Genomic DNA, 25,720 nt, shown 5'->3' on the forward strand with positions numbered 1-25,720 from the left:
AAAACGGCACCAGTATCAGCCTATCAGCTGTAGGTTTTGAGATGGAACATAATGCCATCTACCAGTCTTCGCCTGCTCACCTGTAGAAACCATGATATCCATATCTAAGAAACTAGAGCAGATGCAGTTTCTCCAGTGCAATTTTCTGAATGGGTGCCCAAAAACAGGTCAAAAAATGAAGCTGAAGCTATGTTCTTGAAGTTCAAGGAAGTAGCAAAAGAGTTACATTACAGGTAGATTGACTCAATCATGGACTCTGTCGCCCTGCATTGGCAAGACCTTGGTAGGACCATTGATAACAGGCACATTGTGAAATTACCCCTATTGATATGTTTGCCATAAGCCAAAGCCAGCTTGATAGCCCTCTAACAGCGCCACAGTGTTTACCATTATCAAATTTATTTGCAGCAACTGCACATTCAAGCTATTAATTTTCATCTGATGGCTGGAAATGGCTGATAGCATTATGTAACAAAATTTGAAAAAAAATCCTGATTGGAAAGTATTATTTCCTCTTCCATTGTGCTGCCCTTATTTCGAAAGTTGTTCTACTCCATAAACTTTGTTTTTGTGGCTGCCACAAAATTTGCTGAATTAGTTCAGACTCGATGATGAGATATTCATTGAAAAAGTATCGCAAAATGTGCTATAGCAAGATGATGTCCTCCCACAAAGACAACGTTTTTGCAGGTTAATAAACTTCCCCCATGTTTCTATGATAGAACCAATTAGAGAATGACACTTAAAACTCAGGAACAAAAATCGTGTTATATAGTGTATTGAAACTGAACATTCGGGGCTAAAATTAGTTCCAGGCTTTGTTTTAACAATTCTTATTAGTCAAATGGCATTGAGATCCTGCTGCCAGCAGCTGGTTGGAGTCTGATCTGCTGCTACTCATTTTTATGCTCATATATACCTCTGCAGGCCCCCCTAAACTGCTGAGCTGCTGAACTTGCTGACCAAAGGGTGGCGGTTTGAATCCAGGGAATGGGGTGAGCTCCCGCTGTTAGGCCCAGCTTCTGCCAACCTAGCAGTTCGAAAGCATGCAAATGTCAGTAGATCAATAAGTACCGCTTCTGTGGGAAGGTAATGATGCTGCATGCAGTCATGCTGGCCACATGATCTTGGAGGTATCTATGGACAACGCCAGCTCTTCAGCTTAGAAATGGAGATGAGCACCAACCCCCAGAGTTGGGCATGACTAGATTTAATGTTAAGGGAAATCTTCACTATACCTCTGAAGTTATATGCTGTCCTTTTTAATGAAATGAGTTGCAACGGGAGGTTTTTTGGGAGCGGGGGTTGTCTTTGTTATGAAACAGGCTTTTTATCTTAACTCGCTGCACTCCATTACACAACTCCATAATGCATTGTAATTGTTAGCATTTCTCAAGACACCCAGTATACATAGGACAAACAAACACATCAAGTGAGGCTATGTTTTAACTATATTTTGAAAAGTTGTGTCTTTTTTATTGCAGTGTAGAATGATTAACAGTGACATTGGCTAAACAGTAAATATTTGGAAAGAAACAGTGGACTAATTTAATCTTGTGTATCTTTTTAAAAACCACAAAAAAGATCAATCCTCTGCCAATTATTTTCCATTTATGCAGCACAAACAGAGCCTTAAAGAGTAGTCATGCTAATTAGAGGTTTCTGGGAATTGCAAAGTAACCCATCCAAGCTCTACTTTCAGTTCCAAGGTCTGCGCATTCAAGAGTTTTCTCAAGAGACACAATTTTCAGAGAGTAGAGAAACCCCTATGGAAATGAGGGCCATGAAACTTTTAACAGAAAACAATTAACTGACCACAAAAACCCTCCACTTACATGATTTTAAGGAACCCAAATTGACTGGAGCTTGTTTTTGTGTTCCCTGTTCCAGAGATATCCTGCAGATCACAGCAAATCACAATAGTCAGACACATGATTGATCGGCAGCTTCCAATAAACTATTAGTTCCATGATTCTAATTTACAATATTTACTAATGCATCTGTAATTGCAAGAAGTAGCTGCCATGCCACATTTTTCTGCCCACAGACAGAATGCTGCCTGTGAAAAGGGGAAAGTGTGAGATGCATCCTCTAGACATAAAACTATTAAATTGTTATTCAACATATTACATGGGATTCTCTTTCTAGTCCTCCCCTCCACAAGCATATTTTATAGAATAATAAAAACTGACACCTATCTGTTACTTGTGAGCCATCTCTCAGATATGTATAATTGTTTTTACAAGTCCTCGCTGTTCTCTGGATATAGTTATATTGAGATATATTCCTTGTCTTAACCTAGGCATGCTCGCTGAGTGATCCATGCAACAGTGAAGGACTCACCAAGTGGGACATTCAGCACTACAACAGTTACTGTAAGGAACAGTACAGGAAACTTAACTATCAAGGTTTTGGGATGCGTTACTTCCTTTTCCACTTCTTCTACAGTTTTTTTTTCTCCCATCCAGTTTGAAAAGAAGGCATGCCTGAGAGGATGGTTCGAGCTACATGATGGTGCATTGGACGGTCCCACAGCAATCCCGAATAATAGCAATGCCCGTTTTGGCAATGGTGGGCTTGTTGGGAGGAAGAGGTGGCGGCTCTGCCTTCTTCTCTGTGGGTGTACCTGTGATATAGCCAAAAGAAAAATATTGCCATTAGTATCAAGCTTAGAGTTTAACACTGGATTTAGCATTTAAAACTGCTGAACTACATGTGGCCTAAAGCCTACGAGTTTGTACCCAACATTCCCATTTACTGCTGCTGATACTACATATACATTGAGTCCCCTTCGGGGTAAGAAGGGCAGGGTATTAATGTCATAAATATATACACACAGGGAGCCCTTATGGGCATAGTAAGATAAAGGTAAAGGTTTCCCCTTGACATTAAGTCAAATCGAGTCCGGCTCTGGGGGGTGGTGCTCATTTCCATTTCTAAGCCGAAGAGCCAGCGCTGTACATAGATGCCTCCAAGGTCATGTGGCTGGTATGACCGCATGGAGCGCCATTACCTTCCCGCCAAAGCGCTACCTATTCATCTACTCACATTTGCATGTTTTCGAACTGCTAGGTTGACAGAAGCTGGGGCTGACAGCAGGAGCTCACCCCCCTCCCCGAATTTAAACCACCGACCTTTCAGTCAGCAAGTTCAGCAGCTCAGTGGTTTAACCCGCTGCACCACCGGGAGCATAAAACAACAAAATCACAACACAGGCATAGACAATAAGAGGAAGTCACAGATAAAAAAGGAAACCATAATTAAAAGTTACTAATCTCAAGGGTAAAATTTGCAACAGTTTCATGAAAATTGTTCAGAAGAATTGTTCAGAAGATAGGGAATTTCATAGCACACCGTTCCCATTGAGAACACTGTGAAAAAAATGAATTCCTGTATTTTATCTGTATATTAACATATTTAGGACATACAAACAAAGAATAATGAAATGTTTCAACAGAGACCAAGTCACAAGAATAAACCCTTTTGGAAACTTCCACGTTTGTATAACTCCCATTCAGAAGAGCTGATGGCAAGATATTATTATATCTTGCAGTTGTCACAGCTCTCCTCTGGGTGAGATTAATCGAAATGTGGAGATAAGCTGCCATAAATGACTCTTCGCTCGCATGGATTCAATGACATGGTAGGGGAACATGCTGTCTTTGCTGCAGGAGTCAGATTATGAAAGTCAAGATCCAAAGGCCTGCTCTTGACTGACTTGCAGCCTTCCATATTTGTGAGCATTAAGAGTGCTTCCAAAGACAGGGCAATGGCTTCAATCTTTCTGAGAATACTCAAAGAACTCTGATCTGAAATAAAATGATCTGATAACAGAGGATATATATCTATTGCAGTCTGCTTGAAAATGTGTGTTTAACTACTGCTGATACAAAACATCAACAAATTTGAAAAAAGGGGGGAGGGCTTTCCTTCTACTCCAAAAAGGAAGGTGCTCCTGTTTAGTTCACATCCTTCAAGACACAAAGTTGTTAAGAGTTACCACTGAAGTTCAATGAAGTTCAGCTGCTTTTACTGAAATTGTTTTGGTTCAAGGGGTAGATGGGTTCAAGTGGTGGACTAGGGATGTTAGTAGGAAGCCACTTTCAGCTGAGGGCAAAGTGAAACTTGAGTAAATTCCTCTGGAAGAACAGATTCCAGTGGATGATGAGATAAAAAAAATCTTAGCATAAAGCTCTTTCCTGCCAGTCATTGGGCAAGAAGTAGAAGAGCTCAACAAAGAGAAGGGGAAAAACACTTAAGGAGGCAGCTGGAGAGGATGGTCCATGGTCTTCAATGTCTCTACACTTTGGGGGGAGAAGGGTGGGGTAGAAATGCATGAAATAAATAAATACAATAGTGCACAAAACAAGGGATATATTATGTATTTATTTGCTTCATTTATACCCTGCCTTTCTCACTCAAGGGGACTCAAGGCGGCTTGCAACTTCGGCAAAATTCAAAATAAACAAGATGAACTTAACCTCTTAAAATAGCAAAGCAAATATGACATTGGCATCACAGAAACCTTGTGGGACAGGTCTTGTGATTGGAATGTAGTTTTAAAAAGGAGTATAATCTATTTCTGAAAAACAGACCAACAGTGAAAGAGAAAGGATAGCATTGTATATCACTGATGTTTACGCCTGTGAGGGGATCCATAACACTATATGACAAAATCTGTTCCTGGTTTGAAAGTGTTGTTCATTTTAAATTGTGCAGTCCTTACTTTGAAAGTAGTTATTTTACCCCAGAAACTTCATTGTTTTTGTGGCTACCACAAACTAAGTTGAACTGGTTGAGACTCAATGAGACATTCATTGAAAAACAATAGCAAAATGTGCAGCTGGATGTGCCTCCCACAATAATGAAGTTTTTGCAGTTTAATAAACCTTGTCGATGCTTTTATGATAGAACCAATTAGGAAAAAAATTGTGTTCCATAGTGTAGCATAAATCCTGGAAGCCGGGTTGAGAGTGTTTGGGTAAAAATTAAGGGGGAAAGAGCGAAAAAAGGGCACCCATTAGATTAGTGGTCACTAACACATGGGAACCCAGAAGTGTTTTCTGTGGGCAGTGCTGAGCTATGAGTAAGGTCCAGGTTTATGCAAAGTTAACATTACTCTGAATTATATTATACAGAAAAATTATATTATACAGAAAAATCTGTTTCCAATGTGTTTTCATTCACCCAATTAAAAAGCTTGTTTTAATATATTGGGTTTGCAGTCCCTTTGCCCCTATAAAATGGGGTTGCGACTTGGAAAAAAGTTGGGAACCGCTATATTAGATGGATTTAGAACTGAAAGAGAAGTAAGTTGCAGATGCATCAGACAAGCCAGACTGCTATTAATGTAAAGCGAAAACAGTAGCATCCAGGATCAGGACAGCAAGAAAACTTATGGAGCCTTGGCTCGGCTAATATATCTTTTGGCGAAACCCGAAAACCCACCTGTTGGAGCCGTTACGATGTTATCTAGGGGTTTCAACTTGATCCGAAGGAACTCAGCCATCTCCTTGTCTTCTTCCTTCTCCCTGATTTTTGAGGGAAAATAACAATGAACTATTAAGGAAATATACAAGTAAGGCTGATACGTGTGTGTTGTAAATAATGCAATTGCAAGATATTGAATGGCTGGAAGAAGGTATAGGACTAATAAAAGGAAGCTATCCTTGAGACATTCTGGGAGCATGTAGAATTCAAGCTGCACTCCTGTCTAAAGTGTGAAGGGAGCAATGGGAAGAAACAGAGAAGGGACAATGCCAGCCCATGACTTGCCCCTCAATGGCCAAGGTCCTTTTTACGAATTATTATTCTTTTACTAGAAGATTTGCACATTAATAATAATAATAATAATGCTTTGTTTCTGTCCTGCCTTATCTATCTCCCCGAGGGCAGTTTACAACAGATATTTACAAACATTCAATGCCGTGCGAAGCTGAAAAAAGACAAAAATAACCAACCCCCAAATCTCAAAAACAAATCCACATTGACATCAAAAATAATAACACATTATACTGCAATATTACTAATAATATTATATTAATATATAACATAAAATTATATTATTATATTGTACTATATTATTATACCACAATATATATAATAAATTCTATTATATATATAATACTAGCTGTGCCCTGCCATGCGTTGCTGTGGCCTGTAGTAAGAATTTTCGAAGTAGAGGTAGATATCTGGACTGTTATGAAAGAGAGGTACCAACCTATTCCTTCCTCCCTTTTTCTTTCCCTTCCCCTTTTTCTCCTTTTTTCCTTCTCTGCCTGTTTATTTCATTCCTTCTTTCACTCTTTGGTTTCATCCTTCCTTCTTTCTTTCCTTCCTTCCCTCCCTATTTCTCTACTTCTTCCTTTGTCTCATTTCTTCCTTCCCTGTTTCCTTGCTTCTTTCACTTTTTATTTCCTTTTCTCCTTCCTTCTTTACCTCTTTCCTGCCTTTCCTTTCATTTCTACTTATCTTCTTCCTTCCTTCCTTTCTTCGGTACCTTTCTTTCCTTCCTTCTTTCCTTCCTGCCTTCCCTCCTTCCTTCTTTCCTGTCTGTTCTCCCCCAATAACACGGTAGAGTCCCTTCTAACTCTATTCTATAAGTCTATTTAATATAGTAATATATAGTAGTAACATATTATATAGTAATACATATAACAATCTATACATTTTTTCTTCGTGTATTCTGTGAAATGCGCACCTATGGGTTTTCCCCTGCACCTGCGCAGCAATCCGGATATTCTAAAGATTTAATGAATTTTTAAATGATTATTTTACATGATTATTTACGGACGCGGAAGCCCCGCCCCTGTCCTCGCCCCCTTGGACGCCATCTGCTGCGGCGTGCGGCTCCCAGCCAGTTCCTTTTTCCGCGCCAAACAGGCAGCATCTCCGGACTTCACTCCTCGATTACTAAGATCTTCCTGACCATTGGACTGTTTTTCTCGGCTACCTACCTTCTCCTCTCCTGAACACGGACCGGCTCGACCACTCTCTCTCCTAAACAGGCTAGATGTCTTCCCTTTACTTTAAAAATTGCTCGGACTGCGGAGCTAACCTCCCTGAGGCCAATAGGCACACTAAATGCCTCCTCTGTCTTGGAGAAACCCACAATCTCCAGACATGTGAAATTTGCTTGAGCTTCACAACCAGGGCTCGCAAAAGCAGAGACGCCCGATTAAAAGCTTTATTGTATGAGCGGGCCTTAGCGCCCCAGATGCTCCCTGCCCCCTCCCATCCTCCCCAATTCAAGAACCTGCTCAGCCTTCCTCCCCACGCGTTGGGGATAGGCGTGATTCTACTCAGGCGAATGCTTCCCTTGAGGAGCAGCCGGGGAAAAAATCAAAGCCTTCTAAACAGGCCACGAAGCCTGCAAAAACGAAAGAGAAACTAAACAAGCAGAAAAAGGGACGGCAACTCACTGGTGTTCAGCCCTTGAGTCCCCCTATACTTGAAATGGTGCCTCACCTTCCCGGTTCCACCCTGCAGTTGCAGGAACCGCTCCCAAACATTTTGGAAATGGATGACCCCTCCCACCTCCCTCCTCTCGAGCTCCTAGCCCCCCACCTGGAACTGGCTCAGCCACCCGATCTCTCTCCCCCCCTCCTTTACCCCCCTCTCAAACCTCTCCTCCTCCTTCTCCAGGCTTTCCTCAACCCCCGGTACCAGGGGAAACTCCTTCCCCTATACAGCCAAGCACCTCGGCGCAACTCCCCAGATGCCGCCAGCGCTCCCCATCCCCTCCTCCAAACTGGCCCTCAACCCCCTCTCACCCTCCCCCCAAGAAGGTGCGATCTCTTCCTCCAGAACACTATCAAAGCCATGGGTACCAGGAGTACCCTTACCACCTTTATCCCCCCCCCCTCCACCTCCTTTTCCATACCCCTTCTACTACCCTCCTTCCCCTGACCATTTTAGGGGGCCTCATGCCTATCAATACCTTGACCTTAGGTATCCACAACTTCCTCGTGTACCACCCATGGCTACACTCTCTCAGCCACCAGATCCTCATCCCGACGTGGATCCCCAACCACTCTCTCATGACCCTCACATGCCTCTCCAACCAGAGACAGACACCATTGATTTGGAGTTCACTGAAGATACTCCTATTATTCAGGACCCGGTACCAGATTCTGACCCATCACCTCAACATTTGGAGGATTTTAAAAAATTCTCAGCCCTTATGATCAGGTTGGCAAGGGCCCTGAACCTTACCACTCCCGAGCCTTCGGATACAGTCACAGATCCATGTTTTACTTCTACTGAACAACAGGCACCTGCATCCACTGTGTTGCCCACGCTGCCTTATCTCTTGAAAATCCTTAAAAATACAGGGGTTGCTCCATCCCTGGTTCCAGCAACCCCTAAAAGGGCAGAAGATTTGTACCATATTGACTTATCTTCATCCTCATGGCTGTTCAAAATGCCCAAAGCAAACTCTGTAGTGACTGATGCTGAACCAAAACCAATCCAAATTAACCAGTCATCTCCCTCTGATAAAGAAGGGAAGAAATTGGACTCTATGGCTAAACATTTTTATTCCTCAGCATGCCTCTTTGCCCGCATGGCACACTATGGGGTCTATATGAGTGTCTATCAGACCCTACTTTGGAATAAAATATCCCCATATCTGGACCTATTACCACCAGCTGACCAACCGCTGGCAAAGGCTTTTTCTCAAGAAGCCCTGTTGTTGGCCAAACTACAAAAAGACCTAGCAAAAAATACAGCTGACACCTCAGGCAAACTCATTGCGGGCTCGGTTGCTCTCAGACGCCATGCCTGGCTGAGAGCTGCAATTCTTTCTCAATCACAACGTACCCTCATTGAAAACCTCCCTATGGATGAGGCGGGCCTTTTTAACCCTGAGACTGATTCACAACTTGAGCACTCCCACAAGATGAAACAAACTGTCCGCAAGATGAAACAAACTGTCTACAAGTACGATCAACAACCTTACACCTACCAACGCCAAAGATGGGGCTCCTACTACTACCGGCCCCAATTCTATAACAGGCCTTACAACACCTCCTTTTACAGGGGCAGACAAAGACCATACGCCCCAGCTACAGCCGCAAGACTTCCGTCTCTCCCCTCCAGAGGTCAGTACCGTGGTACCAGACCTTCCAATAACAATAAACGCTGTTTTTGACATACCTTTACTTGTCACCACATCCCCCACCCTCCCACTTACATACTTAAACAGGCTTCATCAATTCCTTCCACAGTGGCAATCCATAACTACAGACACCTGGGTCCTCAACATAGTAAACAGGGGTTATGCAATAGAATTTGATACCTACCCACAGGTTGGCACTATTCTCCTCACTCAACCCTCCCAAGCCATTTGGGAGGAAATAAACTCTCTCCTTCATAAAGGAGCCATCTCTGTCACCCCTTCTTATACATCCAACACCTGCTTCTACTCTCGATACTTCTTGGTAGATAAAAGAGATGGTGGCCTCCGGCCCATCCTAGATCTCCGTAGGCTCAACACCTTCATTACACCACGCAAATTCCGCATGGTCACTCTACCTAACATTTTTCCTTTCATTCCTGAAAACTCGTGGTTAGCGACGGTGGACCTACAAGACGCATACTTCCATATCTCAATCAGACCATCACACCGCAGGTTTCTGACCTTTGCGGTTCAAGACACACTTCTCCTTCAACTCACTCCCGTTCGGTTTATCCACTGCACCCAGAATATTCACAAAGTGCATGGCCGTCATAGCCGCACATCTCCGTCAACAAGGCGTTACGTTTTTTCCGTACCTGGATGACTGGTTATTTTGCTCTTCTTCAAGGCCTCAATTGTGTAAAGATATTCATTACACCTTATCTCTTTTACAGGTCCTCAGACTGGTTATAAACCAGGACAAATCCCATCTCCAACCGACACAACGCATCCAATTCATCGGAGCTATCTTAGACACCACACTCCAGAGGGCGTTCCTCCCGGAAGACCAGTTCCTCAACCTCCAACAAACTATTACTACCCTGCAACATTCCCAGCAGGCCTCTGCTTGGGCTATCCAGTCCCTCCTGGGTCACATGTCCTCTACCACAAATGTGACCCCATTCGCCCGCCTCCGGATGCGGCCCCTACAAAACTGGTTCATCAGAACCTTCGACCCTCTCCGCGACTCACAGTCTCGGGTTCTTTACCCACCTCACTCTGTCCTCCACTCCCTCACATGGTGGACAAAAGCACACAGTGTTCGCTTGGGGATGCCATTCAACCAACCCCGCCCCTCCGCGTCCCACACAACGGACGCCTCCAACTCGGGATGGGGAGCCCACCTCAAGGGATTCCAGGTCAGCGGTCACTGGTCCCAGCAAGACCAGAAATTCCACATCAATGCCCTCGAAATGATGGCGGTGGAGAAAGCTCTTCGGGCCTTCGTCCGAATCATATCCAACCGCATGGTCCAGATAGTGACAGACAACACCGCTGTCAAATACTACATAAACAAACAGGGAGGAATGAGGTCACAAACACTTCTCTCAATCGTCACACGCATCTGGGAATGGTGCATTCAACACAATGTCCTTCTCACAGCCATCCACCTCCCGGGGCAGGACAACATTTTAGCAGACTCTCTGAGCAGGACAACAAAAAACAATCACGAGTGACATCTCCACCCGACACAATTCAAACTCATTACACGCAAATGGGGCACTCCCAGGATAGACCTCTTCGCCTCCCCAGTGAACACTCATTGCCCTCTCTACTGCGCAAGACTCTGCCCTCACGCATCCCCAGGTTGTCTCGGAGATGCCTTCCTGTTCCACTGGACACCAGGCCTCCTCTACATCTTCCCCCCACTCCCCCTCCTCTCTCCAGTCATAGCCAAGATAATCCAAGACAACTCAGACTGCATCCTAATCACCCCGTGGTGGCCACGGCAGCATTGGTTTGCCCCACTCCTCCTACTCTCCAACAGTCAGTTCCTCAAGCTCAACCCCACCCCGGACCTCCTCACAGTGGAGAATGGGCTGGTACTTCACCCAGACCTTCAATCCCTCCGCCTTACGGCGTGGAGGATCAAACCCCAATAAATGTGTCTGAGGCAGTAGCCCGTATACTCCTTGCTGCCCACAAACCTAACACTACAAAGTCATACAACTATAAATGGTCCCTCTTTACATCTTTCGCGAGATCAGCGGGACACAACCCCACTACAGCACCTATCCCAGTGGTGCTAGATTTTCTGGTACACCTCTCCGACAAATGTTCCTCCCTCTCATCTGTCAAATGCTATCTAGCAGCCATTTCATCTTTCCGAAGACAAGCTGGCTTGCCGTCCCTTTTTCAAAACCATCTGGTTCAATTGTTTCTAAAAGGATACAAAAATGTCCACCCTCCTGCCTCCCCTCCCGCCCCCCAATGGAGTTTAGAGTTAGTACTATCCCAGTTGTCAAAACCGCCCTTTGAGCCCATGGCCTCCAATGATATTTCTCACCTTTCCTGGAAAACAGCATTCCTAGTGGCCATTACCTCTGCTAGAAGAAGCAGTGAGCTCACGGCTCTCCGTTCAGATACTGATTTCTAATCCCTATTCCAGAGGCAGGAGGGAGAAGGTGCCTTGGTCAGGCTGGTGAATGCCTTCCCACTGCAGAACCTCCAGCTGCCTTGGTCAGGCTGGTGAATGCCTTACCACTGCAGAACCTCAAGGAGCCGAGGCTGACTCCAGGCCGTTGCCAGCAAAGGCTCCGGCACGTGGAGCGCACGCACTCCCCCTGCCTGTACGCAAGCCTAGTGGCATCGTCTCCTTTTTTAGGATTTGTAAGTTCTTTCTTTTGTTTTTTATTATTGATGGTCACACCTTGTATGGTGAGGAGTTTTGTTGCCAAATTTGGTGGGTATTGGCCCAGTAGTTCTTTTGTTTTTAAGTCACTCACAACGACAGGAACAATTATATATATATAGATAATATAGTATATTGTACTATATTACTATATCACAATATATATATATATAGTGCATTATACTATTTGTATTATAGAACATATTGTACCATATCATAAGTTGTAGAATATACAATATATTATATTACAAAATTATTATTACATACAACATGCCAGCACTATTACATTACAATGGTATCATTTCTATATATTATTATATTGGATAGATTATATATTCAGACACACACATACAATATGATAACAATAAGAATATGATGAAAATAATAACAATAAATAGTAATATAATAATATATTGACAAATTCCAAGATCTGAATAATTCCCACAAGAGTCTGTTGTTCTGTGGCTTTGTGACTAGACAACGTTGCGGTTGAGTTGTAAATTGCTCCTGTAATTTTTCTGAGTACACAAGCACTGTACTTCCAAACATGAAATATATATAAAATAATAAAGATGTACAGTATTTTGCAATCCTAAGCCTTTTTGTCATTAACGTATTCTGCAAGCGGGTGGGATATTTATTGATGCCAAACCTTGATTTGGAGTGCAATGGCTAGCAGAAATCGAAATGTTTGCAAAAAAGAAAAGAATTTGGAAGGCTTGAAAATAATAAGGAAATATTTATGCAACAAAGGAAATGCATATGAGTGCCAGGAATAAGCTATGCAAATGGCCTGCAGCTTGGGAAGGGGAATTGAAGCGAGAGAAAGTGATGTTCACAATAATACACATTCTTCCAAATTCACTGCAGTAGTGTTTTTGAATTATCGTATAATTGCCAACACCAGAAGAAAGCACTTTCTTCAGGCTATTAAGAGGAGTTCCTTATGCATAGAAAGGAAGAGCCTAACAATAATTAGAGAACTGGTTTGAAATGTGTGAGAGATGACATTTTTTTCATCAGGCATGTTTCCAAAAGCAGCTGCGGACATACGCCTTAACCCTCATGCGATCATCTCCAAGGCGAATTCAACAGCACTTATGAAATATGCATTGAAACAACAGAAGGATGGAAAACACCTGGAAATTATAGAGTAGGAAATTGTAATGATGTAACTTGCTCATATTTTGGAGGGTAATATAGGATTACAATCACTCATTCTAATATTGGAACTGGAGCAGGTGGCCTAAAAAGTACTGTAATAAACCAATATATTGTCTTCCAATGTGTGCCGTTATGTGACTTCCAAGCTATGTCTGACTTATGGTGGTCCTAAGGTGAACTTGCCAAGAGGTTTTCTTGGAAAGGTTTATCTCACCCTTTCCAACGCGACCATCCTCATCCCTTTGCTTGCTCTCTCTAAAAAAGAGAGCACAGCTGCCATGACCATGGTTGTCAATATCTACCTTTGCTCCAGGGAGTATTTTTACCTTAATCTTTCCACTTCAGCATCATCAACAAGGAAGTCTCTTTTCTGCACCAGTTTGTGGATCTTGTGAATCAGTTCATCTTCTCTTTGCCTCTGGAGCCTTGTCTTATCTTTTTCTGGGGAGAGAAAGAAATTGGTTGAAAGATGATAACCTTGTTTACTTTCCTCTGGACTCTCACCTTTGCCTCTTGCTCCATGTCTGCCTGGCCCAAGACTTCCTGCTGTCTGAGGGCCCTTCCAGACAGCCTCTATGTCCCAGGATCTGATCCCAGGTTTTCTGTTTATCCCAGGTTATCTGGCAGTACAGACTCCTAGAATCCAGTTTCAAGCAGAAAACCTGGGCTCAGATCATGGGATATAAGGCCTATCTGGAAGGGCCCCGGGGCAAAGGAAAGGGCGGTATCTCCCAAATACAGTTGCTTGCAATAATTCATTAGGATGGAATAAAAATTGGGAGAGTCTTAAGGAGAGATGGAGCATATGTATTTAGCTCAGCATTTGGTCTGACTGTTGTTCTACAGGCAGTCCACAAGTTACAAACATCCGACTTACAAATGACTCCTAGTTAAGAGCGGGGCTGAAACAACAGGAAGTGAGAGGAATCTACCCCTCGAAGAGAAATTCACTCCTGGTAGAGTTATTATCATAGGGAAAGGGGGTCTCCAATTAAAGGTTTATCTCCAATCCTTGCTCCCACAACAAGCCAATTTTTCCAAAATCCAGTGATCACCGGGATGAAAAGTGAACAAGGGCGCAGAGAGCAAAACAAACCCCATAGGGGCGTTTACCTTTCCCTTTGCTATCCAAAGCATGCATGTGAGCGGAAGGGGGGAGAGAGAAAGAGAGAGAGCTTTGGATAGCAAAAGTTAACAAACCCATGTGGGGTTTGTTTTGCTGTCTGTGCCCTTGTTCACTTTATACATGCACATACACACAGAGTGTTACACTTCAAACATGTCCCTGTTCAGACTTACAAACAAACCTATCCTGTTCGTAACTTGGGGACTGCCTGCACTGTACATTTTGTTCTTTGCAATATCTATAACACACACACAAACAAGTTACCTGGGGTTGCAACTAAACTCTGCAACTCTTTCTTAAGGTTCATGATGTCTTTGCACAGCTGGATATCATCCATCCTGGAGAAACAGGAATGAGAAATGAAACAGCAAAACAGGTATTCATTAGAACTGTTTGTGCTATCTATTCTTTGGGTCTCATTATGAAGCTCTTCCTAATATCCAGGTGGAATCGCTTTTCCTTTCAATTTGAACCAAATCTCCAGGGAATCAGAAGACAAGCCCTGCTCCCTCTCCCTTAGGACAGTCTTTCAAATATTTAAACATTTAGACACAAGTCTCCTCTCATCCTTCTCTTCTGCAGTCTCTTGCCACCAGGATCTTTCCTTCACCTTGTGTCACCCAAAACAGAGACCTCTCTGTTTTACCTCTCTGTTAGTTTGTAACCCAGACGGTGCCTTGTATGTACTTACATAAACCTCAGTTCCGATTCCCTTCTGACCAAGACTTCCCGAAGCCTCTGGATCTTGGCCATCTCTAGTTCAATCTCCTCCGGCATCATGGTTGTCTCCGCCATGGAAACGATATCCCGTTGATCTGTGTAGGTTTAGGACAAGGCCGGGAGAGAAGAAAGGAAGCAAAGGTATGACATGGGAGGCAGAACCCAACAGGAGCGCATCTAGGTCAGGATGGCTTATTGACCAATATTTCCTCTCTTACCTGGTAGTGTCTCCTGCGGTCTTTGGCTGATAAAATCCCACCAAGACTTGCAGGTTTTGCCCTGTTTCGGACAATTGCACCAAATAGATAGCATCAGTTCTAGTTCCTTAGATACGGTTATCCTGGTTTTCTACAAGCGAGCAGAAGGCGACTGCTAGATGGCATATGCTGTGTATCTCAAAAACTGGAGATGATGGGGAAAATAAGTCCCATTTTTGGACTCAGCAGGTCAAATATTTCCCCCTTTTCCTTTTCCCATTTCCCTAACATGTATTGGGAGTTTGGAGTCAAGCGCAGCCTCCAGATGATGGAGATGGAAAAGGGGAAGCCTTTGCCTCTGTCTGTGTACTGTCTGTTGTTAATTGTATAACAGCATTGAATGTTTGCAATATATGTATTCTGTAATCCGCTCTGAGTTCCCTCGGGGAGATAGAGCGGAATATAAATAAAGTATATTATTATGATTATGATTATGATTATGATTAAAATATATTGAACTATTTTGGAAATAAAATGTTGGGTTACTTTAAGTAATTTAAGTGCTGAGGTACAGTTACAGTGATTAAATGTAAGGATAATAAAACCCTGAAATTAGGTTTGTGTTTTGGTACAGCCGCACCAGGAGTTCCAGCTTATCTTGCTATTTCATAGAATCATAGAATCATAGAATCATAGAATCAAAGAGTTGGAAGAGACCTCATGGGCCATCCAGTCCAACCCCCTGCCAAGAAGCAGGAATATTGCATTCAAATCACCCCTGACAAATGGCCATCCAGCCTCTGCTTAAAAGCTTCCAAAGAAGGAGCCTCCACCACACTCCGGGGCAGAGAGTTCCACTGCTGAACGGCTCTCACAGTCAGGAAGTTCTTCCTAATGTTCAGATGGAATCTCCTCTCTTGTAGTTTGACGCCATTGTTCCGCGTCCTAGTCTCCAAGGAAGCAGAAAACAAGCTTGCTCCCTCCTCCCTGTGGCTTCCTCTCACATATTTATACATGGCTATCATATCTCCTCTCAGCCTTCTCTTCTTCAGGCTAAACATGCCCAGTTCCCTAAGCCGCTCCTCATAGGGCTTGTTCTCCAGACCCTTGATCATTTTAGTCGCCCTCCTCTGGACACTTTCCAGCTTGTCAATATCTCTTTTGAATTGTGGTGCCCAGAATTGGACACAATATTCCAGATGTGGTCTAACCAAAGCAGAATAGAGGGGTAGCATTACTTCCTTAGATCTAGACACTATGCTCCTATTGATGCAGGCCATCGTTGCTGCATGTATTTTGAAGTTATATGCCTTTGCAGTTAGATGGCTCTCCTTATTTTGCAGTTATTGGGTCAATTGCTTGTCAATTATCCTTAGGTTCCCTAGTCCCGCGCCCTTTTTGGGCTTTGGTAGGGAAGTGAGCCATTTTGTGTTTAGTTTCATCCAGGTTAGCCAATGTATAGGATGTGTGTAGCTTCCCCTGTACAAAGGCTTCAACCTTTAAGAATTCCAGGGTTACAACAGAACCTCCAGAGAAAGAATTCCAGGGTCACAGAAACTCTAGCAGAATCTCCAGGGAAAGAATTTCCAGGGGAGAACAGCTTTGAGAGTCTCCTAAGAACTCCAGGGAAGCCTTCCCACAGCCTTGAGAGTTTCCAGGAAGACAGCCTTAAGGTTTAAAGAATTCCAGTGGAGAACATCCATTGCCTTGCTGGTAGGTCCTCTCAGCGCCTGAGAAGCAGTTCGGCCTGGCAGCAGAACCCACACCAGTGAGGGTTGGATTTTAGTCAGCCTTGGGAGAAGTTAAAAAAGGGGATTTTTCCTTTAAAGAAAGTTATTGAAGATAGTGTCTGTCCCCTGTGGGCAAGACTGAGAGAACTAATTCTTTATCAAGAAAGCTTTGAAGGACCTGTTTGTTTGATTCATTAATAAAAGGCTTTGTTGTATTTTTCAAGCCATATGAAGATTCTTTAGTAGTGGAAACCTCTGAGAACTTCTTCTTAGGCCCCTGGCTTCCCGCTGGGCAAAGGTTACACATCCTATATTTAAAGCCAACTAAATACAGGCCCAGCGGTGACAGAACAGTTTGCATCAGCTGTATAAGACAATGAAAGCATGAATGAAACATTGCATCATGCAAGTGTATATAAGAACACCAACAGAGTAAGTTGGGGTTGGGTGATGTGATGATATATCCTGAAGTGGAGGATTCTGGAGAGAGCTGCAAATACTGTAAATAGCTGCAACAAAAGATAAAGCCTTCCTGTGAAAAGAAGCTCCTGCATTTGCTGTTTATTGCAAGTATTGCTCACATACTATAGACAGAATCGGGCTGTGGCACAGCTAGTTAGTAGCCTGCTGCATTAAAGCACTACTGACCGAGAGGTCATGAGTTCGAAGCCAGCCCGGGCTCCAGTGAGCTCCCGACCATTAATAGTCTAGCTTGCTGCTGACCTATGTAGCCCGAAAGGCAGTTGCATTTGTCAAGGGGGAAATTTAGGTACCGTTTTATGCAGGAGAGATTAATTTAACTAATTTACAACACCATAAAACCTTACAGCAGCATGCATAAGAATGAGGAAGCACTCCATCAAGGACTCAGTGTCACAAGTGGACGGTGAAGCAGCAGCTCCCCCTGTGGCTGGAATCAAGCATACCCTCATGAAGCCAGAAAGCTGGCATGTTATATTGCCTCTGTGTCTGTCTATATATGTTGTATGTCTAATGGTATTGAAAGTTGGACATGTATATATGCATTGTAATCTCCCCTGAGTCCCCTGCAGGGTGAGAATACTGTAAATACTGTAAATAAATAAATAAATAAATAAATAAATAAATACTTTAATATTGCTTGGAGGTTTGAGCTGAGAAATGCTTCTTCAGGTTGAAGAAATATCTGACAATATGTACTTTCAGGAAGCTTAGGTCCTTATCCCCATGAAGTCTGTTCTTAGTGCCAGCACTTGTATCCCGACAGCCATTGAATGAGGTTGATTCAATCAGGCCACATAGGATGTTAGACATAGAGGCTATGCTCTCAAAAGATCCAGCATAAAGCATGCAGCAAAGAACAGGACACCTAACTCATCCAAATAGCCAGAAAAAAACCCTCAGGTATACACTTAGGCTGGATTTACTCACATAACTGTTAGGTAGGCAGAAGCTGGGCTAAAGGCCAGGATCTCACCCTGACCCGGGCTTCAAACTGTCAACCTTTCAGATGGCAAGATTTACTGCAGCTGGTGGATAACCTGCTGTGCTAAAGCCCAGCCCAAGTGTATTCATTCTACAGCATTAATACACCTCAAGGTTTTCCTTTCCATTGCTGGAAGCTTTGGTGCTCTAACACTTTTGTTTTTAAAGAAGGAATCCTAAACAAGCATCCACTTCCTGATCAGCTGAATTTCAGCTGTATAAAATACTGTTTATATTTAATTCTATTTTAATGTTTGCATATTTGTATATTTTAAATTGTATGCAAAAGCGTCTATGTCAAGCCACTTTGAGTCTCCTTTGGGAGAGAGATAAAGCAGGGTATAAATATGATGATGATGATGACGATGATGATGATGATATGCTACCTTCGTTCGGTAAAAAAACCTGTCTCTGTATGTAATTTGGGCATGGAAAATTCCCAACTAAAATAAAAAATGCTGAGGAAATGAAGGCTCCATCTAAACCGCCATATAAAATCCAGATTATCTGCTTTGAACGGGATTATATGGTAGTCTAGACTCATACAACCAGTTCAAAGCAGATCATGTGGATTACATGCCAGTGTAAAAGGGGCCTTATTGACCCGGCCAGTTTTATAAGTGTATTTTATTGTTGTGGCCTTTGCGTTTTGTGTATTTTAATAGTGTTGTGTTTTATCATTCTGTTTTAATCCTGTGGTACCATGACTAAAGCCATTGTCGTTGCTGCTGTTGTCATATTTATTTGTACCCCACTTTATCTTCCATGAATTGTTGTTGTTGTTCTTAAGGCATACTACAAATATTGCCAACTCAATTAGTTTTACGGTTCCGCAGCGGTGGTCAATATGGTGGCATAAACTGATTGTTTTGGACTCCAACTCCCACAATTCCCAACAGCCTACTGGCTGTTAGGAATTGTGGGAGTTGAAGTCCAAAACATCTGGAGGGAGGGCCAAAGTTGACCTATGCTTGGGTTACAGCCTTGAAACGAAAGCATTTTATCCGAAAGTCAGCCCCTCTGAACAAAAAGTTGAGTAATGTCTGAGAAGAGCTGTATTAAAGCGGCACCATTCAGGCTTGTGGGAAGAAATGAGCCAAACGCTGAACCTATGCCAAGCCCTGCAACAAAGCCAACGCTGCTGCCACCGGGAGCGGGAAGAGTCAGATCCTTGCAAGAGCCATTAGCAAAAGCCAAGAAGAGAAGAAGCCCAAGGCCAATGATGGAGCTTTAAAGCACACCTTTTGGCCATCGCCTGGATCGTATTTGGATGAGGGACAGCTCTGATCTGTTGGAGGGGAAGCATTGACATCTTGCCTTGCCTTCCTACCAAACCCAAGCATTGTCAGTAGGATTTATTCTCTACAATTTGTGCAGTGATACCTTGACTTAAGAGTTGAATTCATTCCGTGACTGAGATCTTAACTCAAAACACTAATGTCAAAGTGAAGTTTCCCACTGAAATGCTCTTAATCCATTCCGCCCCTTCTAACACCCCCCTCCCCCAATTTATATACCGGGCTGTGGCGCAGCTAGTTAGTAGCCAGCTGCATTAAAGCACTACTTGTCGAGCTCGGAGTGAGCTCCTGACTATTAATAGTCTAGCTTGCTGTTGACCTATGCAGCCTGAAAGACAGTTGCATCTGTCAAGTAGGAAATTTAGATACCACTTTATGTGGGGAGGTTAATTTAACTAATTTACAAAACTATAAAACTTTCCAGCAGCATGCGTAAGAATGAGGAAGCACTCTATCAAAGGCTCAGAGTCACAAGTGGACAGTGAAATGGCAGCTCCCCCTGTGGCCGGAATCGAGCATACCTTCATGAAGTCGGAAAACTGGAATGTTAAATTGTCTCTGTGTCTGTCTATATATGTTGTATGTCTAATGGTATTGACTGTTTGCCATGTATATGTGCATTGTAATCTGCCCTGGGTCCCCTGCGGGCTGAGAAGGGCAGAAAATAAATACTGTAAATAAATTATATATATACACACACACACACACAAAACTCCAGGGATTTCTGATAGACACTGATTATCTAGATCCGGCACAGTCTGGCTTTAGGCCGGGACATGGAACTGAGACAGCCTTGGTCTCCTTGGTAGATGATCTTTGCTGGGAGCTGGACAGGGGGAGTGTGTCCCTGTTAGTTCTGCTGGACCTCTCAGCGGCCTTCGATACCGTTGACCACGGTATCTTTCTGGGACGCCTCGTAGATATGGGACTTGGGGGTACTGCTCTGCAGTGGCTCTGGTCCTTTCTCGAGGGACGGTCTCAGAAGGTGTTACTGGGTGACACCTGTTTGGCCCCACAACCGTTGTTGTGTGGAGTCCCACAGGGTTCAATCTTGTCCCCGATGTTGTTTAACATCTACATGAAGCCGCTGGGGGAGATCATTCGGAGTTTCGGAATGAGGTGTTATCTCTATGCAGATGATGTCCAAATCTGTCACTCCTTCCCACCTGTCACCAAGGAGGCTGTCCAAACCTTGAACCGGTGCTTGGCATCTGTGTCGGACTGGATGAGAGCTAACAAATTGAAACTAAATCCAGACAAGACAGAGGTCCTACTGGTCAGTCGTAAGGCTGAACAGGGCATAGGGTTACAGCCTGTGTCAGATGGGATTGTGTTGTGTTAGGCGATCCCTCGTTGGACGAGTAAGATGGTCTTCCATGAGGGGTTTCCTTGTGGATTCGTAGGTGGCTGTAGAGCCCTATTCTTGACCCGCATCTTCTCCCACAGTGAAGGCATTGGTTTCCAGGTGGAAGGCGGTCCCGGTCGGGGTTGGCTTGACGCGCCTTCCTCCTGGTACGTTTCTCTCTTTCACCCTCCACTCGTGCCTCCTCGAATTCTGCAGCACTGCTGGTCACAGCTGACCTCCAGCTGGAGGGCTCAAGGGCCAGGGCTTCCCAGTTCTCATTGTCTATGTCAGAGATTTTAAGGTTGGCTTTGAGGCCATTTTAAAATCTCTTTTCCTGTCCACCAACATTCCGTTTTCTGTTCTTAAGTTCAGATTAGAGCAACTGCTTTGGGAGACGGTGGTCAGGCATCCGGACAACGTGGCCGGCCCAGCGGAGTTGATGGCAGAGGACCACCGCTTCAATGCTGGTGGTCTTTGCTTCTTCCAGCACGCTGACGTTTGTCCACTTGTCTTCCCAAGATATTTGCAGGATTTTCCGCAGGCAGCGCTGATGGAATCGTTCCAGGAGTTGCATGTGACATCTGTAGACAGTCCAAGTTTCGCAGGCATATAGCAGGGTTGGGAGGACAGTAGCTTTATAGACAAGCACCTAGGTATCCCTACGGATGTCCCTGTCTTCAAACACTCTCTGCTTCATTCGGGAAAATGCTGCACTTGCAGAGCTCAGGCGGTGTTGTATTTCGGTGTCGATGTTGACTTTGGTGAAGAGGTGGCTGCCAAGGTAGCGGAAATGGTCAACATTTTGTAATGTTACACCATTAAGCTGTATCTCTGGCATTGGGGAGGGGATGGCTGGTGACTGCTGGAACAGCACTTTGGTTTTCTCGATGTTCAGTGACAGGCCAAGCTTCGTGTATGCTTCTGCGAAGGTGTTTAGAGTGGCTTGTAGATCTTCTTCTGAATGTGCACAGATGACATTGCCATCAGCATACTGGAGTTCTATAACAGATGTTGTTGTAACCTTAGTTTTGGCTTTCAGTCTGCTGAGGTTAAACAGCTTGCCATCGGTCCGATAGATGACTTCCACTCCGGTGGGAAGCTTCCGGTCAACAAGGTGAAGTATCATAGCAATGAAGATGGAGAATAGAGTTGAGGCAATAACACATCTCTGTGGTCCCATAACCAGGTTTTTACTTTTTCCTGAAGGTCAAGAGTGAGGGGGTTGCTCTGATTTTGCTGGGGAGGGAGTTCCAAAGCTGAGGGGCCACCACTGAGAATGCCCTGTCTCTCGTCCCCACTAATTGCGCTTGCGAAGAAGGCTGTACCGAGAGCAGGGCCTCCCCAGAAGATCTTGACCTCCATGGTGGTTAATAGAGGGAGATACGTTCAGATAGACAAACATTGTGACATTAAACATGGCACAATCAAGCAAAGGAAAGTGCTTCCCATTCTTGATTTTATATTCCCAAATCTTGATTTTAGCACTATTGTATTACATGGGAAAGCATGAATGTTATTCCAGAAAACGGAATCCAACAGTGCCTACCTTGGTACAGGATTTTGTCTTTCACTTCAAATAGCACATTTGTTAAACTTGCTCTACATGTAAAATACAATATGCAACCTTTCATTTTTTTTTATGGCTGCCATTGAACAAATATGGATAACTATTATTAATGAAAAACACCCCCCAAAGTTTTGTCACGTGTTTTTAAATAAGAAAAAGTACTTTATAAATAACAAATAATGTGTAAATGCACATTCATGTGGAACAATTAAAAAAAAAAAAGAAAGATAAATTTTAAAATGGTAGAAGCACAAAGCTGTGGCAAGGAAGCACAAAGTACAAAGTGAAGAGGCAGAAGCCTCCTTTTCTTCTTCCTCCTGTTCTCCTTCCAGCCTCCTTCCCCCCCCCCCCCCCAACCCACCTTTCATGAAACCAAAGAGACCACGGATAGAAACCACACAAAATCAACTAACCCAAAGTTTGTTAGAGAAGACAAAAGCAAAGTGGACAGCAATCTCCCATAAAGGCACAAGGCCTGGAGGTTGCTCCCTTGAAGCCCTAAAGTCCTGCACTCTTGAGTTTGCTCATAACTCAAGACACTGCTCTTCTGTCAAATCTAAACCGGGTCTGAGTGACAAGTCTTAACTTAAAATACTCATAAACTGGGGTGCTCTTAAGTCAAAGTTCCACTGTATATCATTTCATCAAAGCTTGGAGAGAGATGGAGGACAGTTTCTGAAAGGAGCCGAACAATCTATTTCCGGGGAAAATCATAGGATCACAAAAGATTGATAAGAATGGCAGAAAATGAAGAGCCAATTTTCTGGCATATAATCATCTGCTAAAATTAATTCTTTCCGCACCACGAAAATACAAGAATCGCTTTTTTGCAACAATCGACTAAAACGGGCAACCATCTGTCTATAGGGATTGGAGTGAACATATTTCATTTGATGTCTTTTTTATTATCCACACACTAATATTTAATAATAATAATAATATTAATAATAATAATAATAATTGCATTTGTATGCCTACCGGCTGTTAGGAATGGTAGGAGTTGCAGTCCAAAACACCCTGGAGGGCTGAAGTTGGCCCATGCCTGCAAGTCTTATGCTATTGGTCCAATATCATCACTCTGGACCCCTTATCCTCCACTTTCCTAACTATAACACAATGTCATTTCCTGCAAATGCTTTGAGAGTTGACCAAGGGCTGCTTTTAGACCACTTGCCTTAGGCTAGCCTATTTTCGCAGTTGAGGTTGCCAAAGACAAGTTCAAAAAGGGATGGAGAGGGAACCAGTTTAAGTCTTTTTCTCCAACTCTTTCCTCTTCCTCTCTGCTCCTTTGATATCTCCAGGAACCCAAATATATCAATGGAAAAGCCCTTTGGAGCAGAATGGTGTCCCCAAAATAGAGGCCACGCAGCCCCCCCCCCCCCAAGGGTGGGATCCCAGGGTGGGATGGAGAAGATGCAAAAAGATGCCGAAAGGTTTCTGCATCCCGTTGCAAACACCTGGAGAGAACAACAACATTTCAAATACCTGGAGAATCAACAAGGAATATTGCAAACATTTGGGAAGAACAACAACATTGCAAACTCCTGGAGAACCAATAAAGAACATTGCAAATACCTGGGGAGATTGGAAACATTAGGTGGGATGTCCAACTGGTTTGTATACTACAGTTTTTAACTTTAATCGGTTGTTATATTTATGGCTTATTTATTTTGATTTGATGTGTTTTATGTTAAATTTCATTTGTTATGTTTTATCCTTATTTCTTTTGGTGCTCACTTGTATTGATTTAGGTTATTTGCTGTATATTTTATGTTGTTCTTGGTTTGCATTGTTATGGCCTTGTAAGCCTGAGTCCCTCTGGGGACTTGAGGTGGGATTACAAATAATAATAATAATAATAATAATAATAATAATAATAACTATTATTATTAAACACTTGGATAACAAAGAACATTGCAGACATTGCAAACATCTGGAGAGAACAGCATTGCAAACACCTGGAGAGCCAACAAAGAACATTGCAAACATCTGGAGAGAACAAGAACAAAGAACATTGCAAACATCTGGAGAACAAACAAAGCCCCCCCCCCTCTAAATAAATAAGCCTTGGGAGGAAGGGCATAAAGGGGAGTCCTTACTTTTCCTCCAACCCTCGGCTTTCCATTCTGTTTCTTCCACAGCCCCATAACACCTGGGCGGCCTCTCTGCATCTTTTCTGGCCGAAATGGACCTCTTCAACTCCATGCTTTGAGCAAAGGATGCTAGGGCCCAAAGCAGGTTCTCTGCTGGGTCCTGTTGGTTGCTATGGGGCCCTTCTCTTTGGCCCCGACCGCCCTTGGGTGTGTGTGTTGTTCAGTCCATCATAACTGGAAAGCGACAGAGAGAGAGGCTGGATTCAGAAGCGCAGCCTGGCCTTGTCCCTCTGGAAAAAGGCTCAGCGAATCCCTCCACTGCCGCTGCGCTGCCGCTGCTCCTCGGGCTGCATCCGGAGAGAGGGGACCACCAGGGATACAGGGCACATGCGCAGAAGGAAGATGCTCAGGAGAGGAAGGACAACAATGCGGGAGAGGAAGGGACAAGGAGGGGAAAGGCAGCATCTGCCACTTTTCTGTTCCTCTTCTGTGCTGTTGTTAAGATGGGCCTCTTGCTTTCTCTTTGGGAAAACACAAGATGGGGATTATTATTATTGTTGTTGTTGTTGTTGTTGTTGTTGTTGTTGTTATGTTTTTATACCCCATTTATTCTCTTCACAAATGAGACTCAAAGTGGCTATATTCCATATGACTTCTCTCTATCCATTATTATTATTATTATTATTATTATTATTATTATTATTATTATTGGGTTCATTCATACCCCACTTATTCTCTCCACAAAGGAGACTCCAATGGCTATGTATCTATTATTAGTATTAGAATGTATTATTATAATAATATAATATTCATGCATTGTTATTATTAAGTTTATTCATACCCCACTATTTCTGTCCACAAAGGAGACTCCAAGTGGCTATGTATCTATTATTAGTATTAGAATGTATTATTATTATCATTGTATATTATTTGTGCATTATTATTATTATTATTATTATTATTATTAGGTTTATTCATACCCCACTTTTCTCTCCACAAAGGAGACTCAAGGCAGCTATCTATTATTAGTATTAGAATGTATTATATTATTATGTTTAATATTATTCTATTATTATTATGTTTATTCATACCCCACTTTTTCTGTCCACAAAGGAGACTTAAAGCAGCTATGTATCTATTATAAGAATATATTGTCATTATAGTGATATTATTGATTTATTATTATTATTATTATTATTATTATTA

General features: G+C 43.1%; 1 protein-coding gene across 1 annotated transcript; it reads right to left on the reverse strand.

Annotated features, from left to right (window-relative positions):
• Positions 1–1,443: 1,443 nt before the first annotated feature.
• On the reverse strand, positions 1,444–24,897 carry BMERB1 (bMERB domain containing 1). The gene is made up of 6 exons (XM_060786335.2): positions 24,521–24,897; positions 14,792–14,915; positions 14,365–14,438; positions 13,301–13,415; positions 5,449–5,531; positions 1,444–2,626 (listed from the first exon to the last, which is right to left on the reverse strand). The coding sequence occupies exons 1-6, from the start codon at positions 24,624–24,626 to the stop codon at positions 2,505–2,507; spliced, it is 624 nt and encodes a 207-aa protein (XP_060642318.2). The 5' UTR covers positions 24,627–24,897; the 3' UTR covers positions 1,444–2,504.
• Positions 24,898–25,720: the final 823 nt, after the last annotated feature.

Source organism: Anolis sagrei, chromosome X, assembly GCF_037176765.1.
Source record: "Anolis sagrei isolate rAnoSag1 chromosome X, rAnoSag1.mat, whole genome shotgun sequence".
Lineage (NCBI taxonomy): Eukaryota > Metazoa > Chordata > Lepidosauria > Squamata > Dactyloidae > Anolis > Anolis sagrei.

What these genes read in the sequence shown, in the direction of transcription:
- BMERB1 (XM_060786335.2), bottom strand. Translation starts at nt 24,626, where the DNA reads ATGGAGTTGAAGAGGTCCATTTCGGCCAGAAAAGATGCAGAGAGGCCG. An exon ending in AGCCGAGGGTTGGAGGAAAA is followed by an intron (nt 14,916 to 24,520) that starts GTAAGGACTCCC and finishes AAACCTACACAG; the next exon opens with ATCAACGGGATATCGTTTCC. An exon ending in CATCGTAACGGCTCCAACAG is followed by an intron (nt 2,627 to 5,448) that starts GTGGGTTTTCGG and finishes GCTATATCACAG; the next exon opens with GTACACCCACAGAGAAGAAG.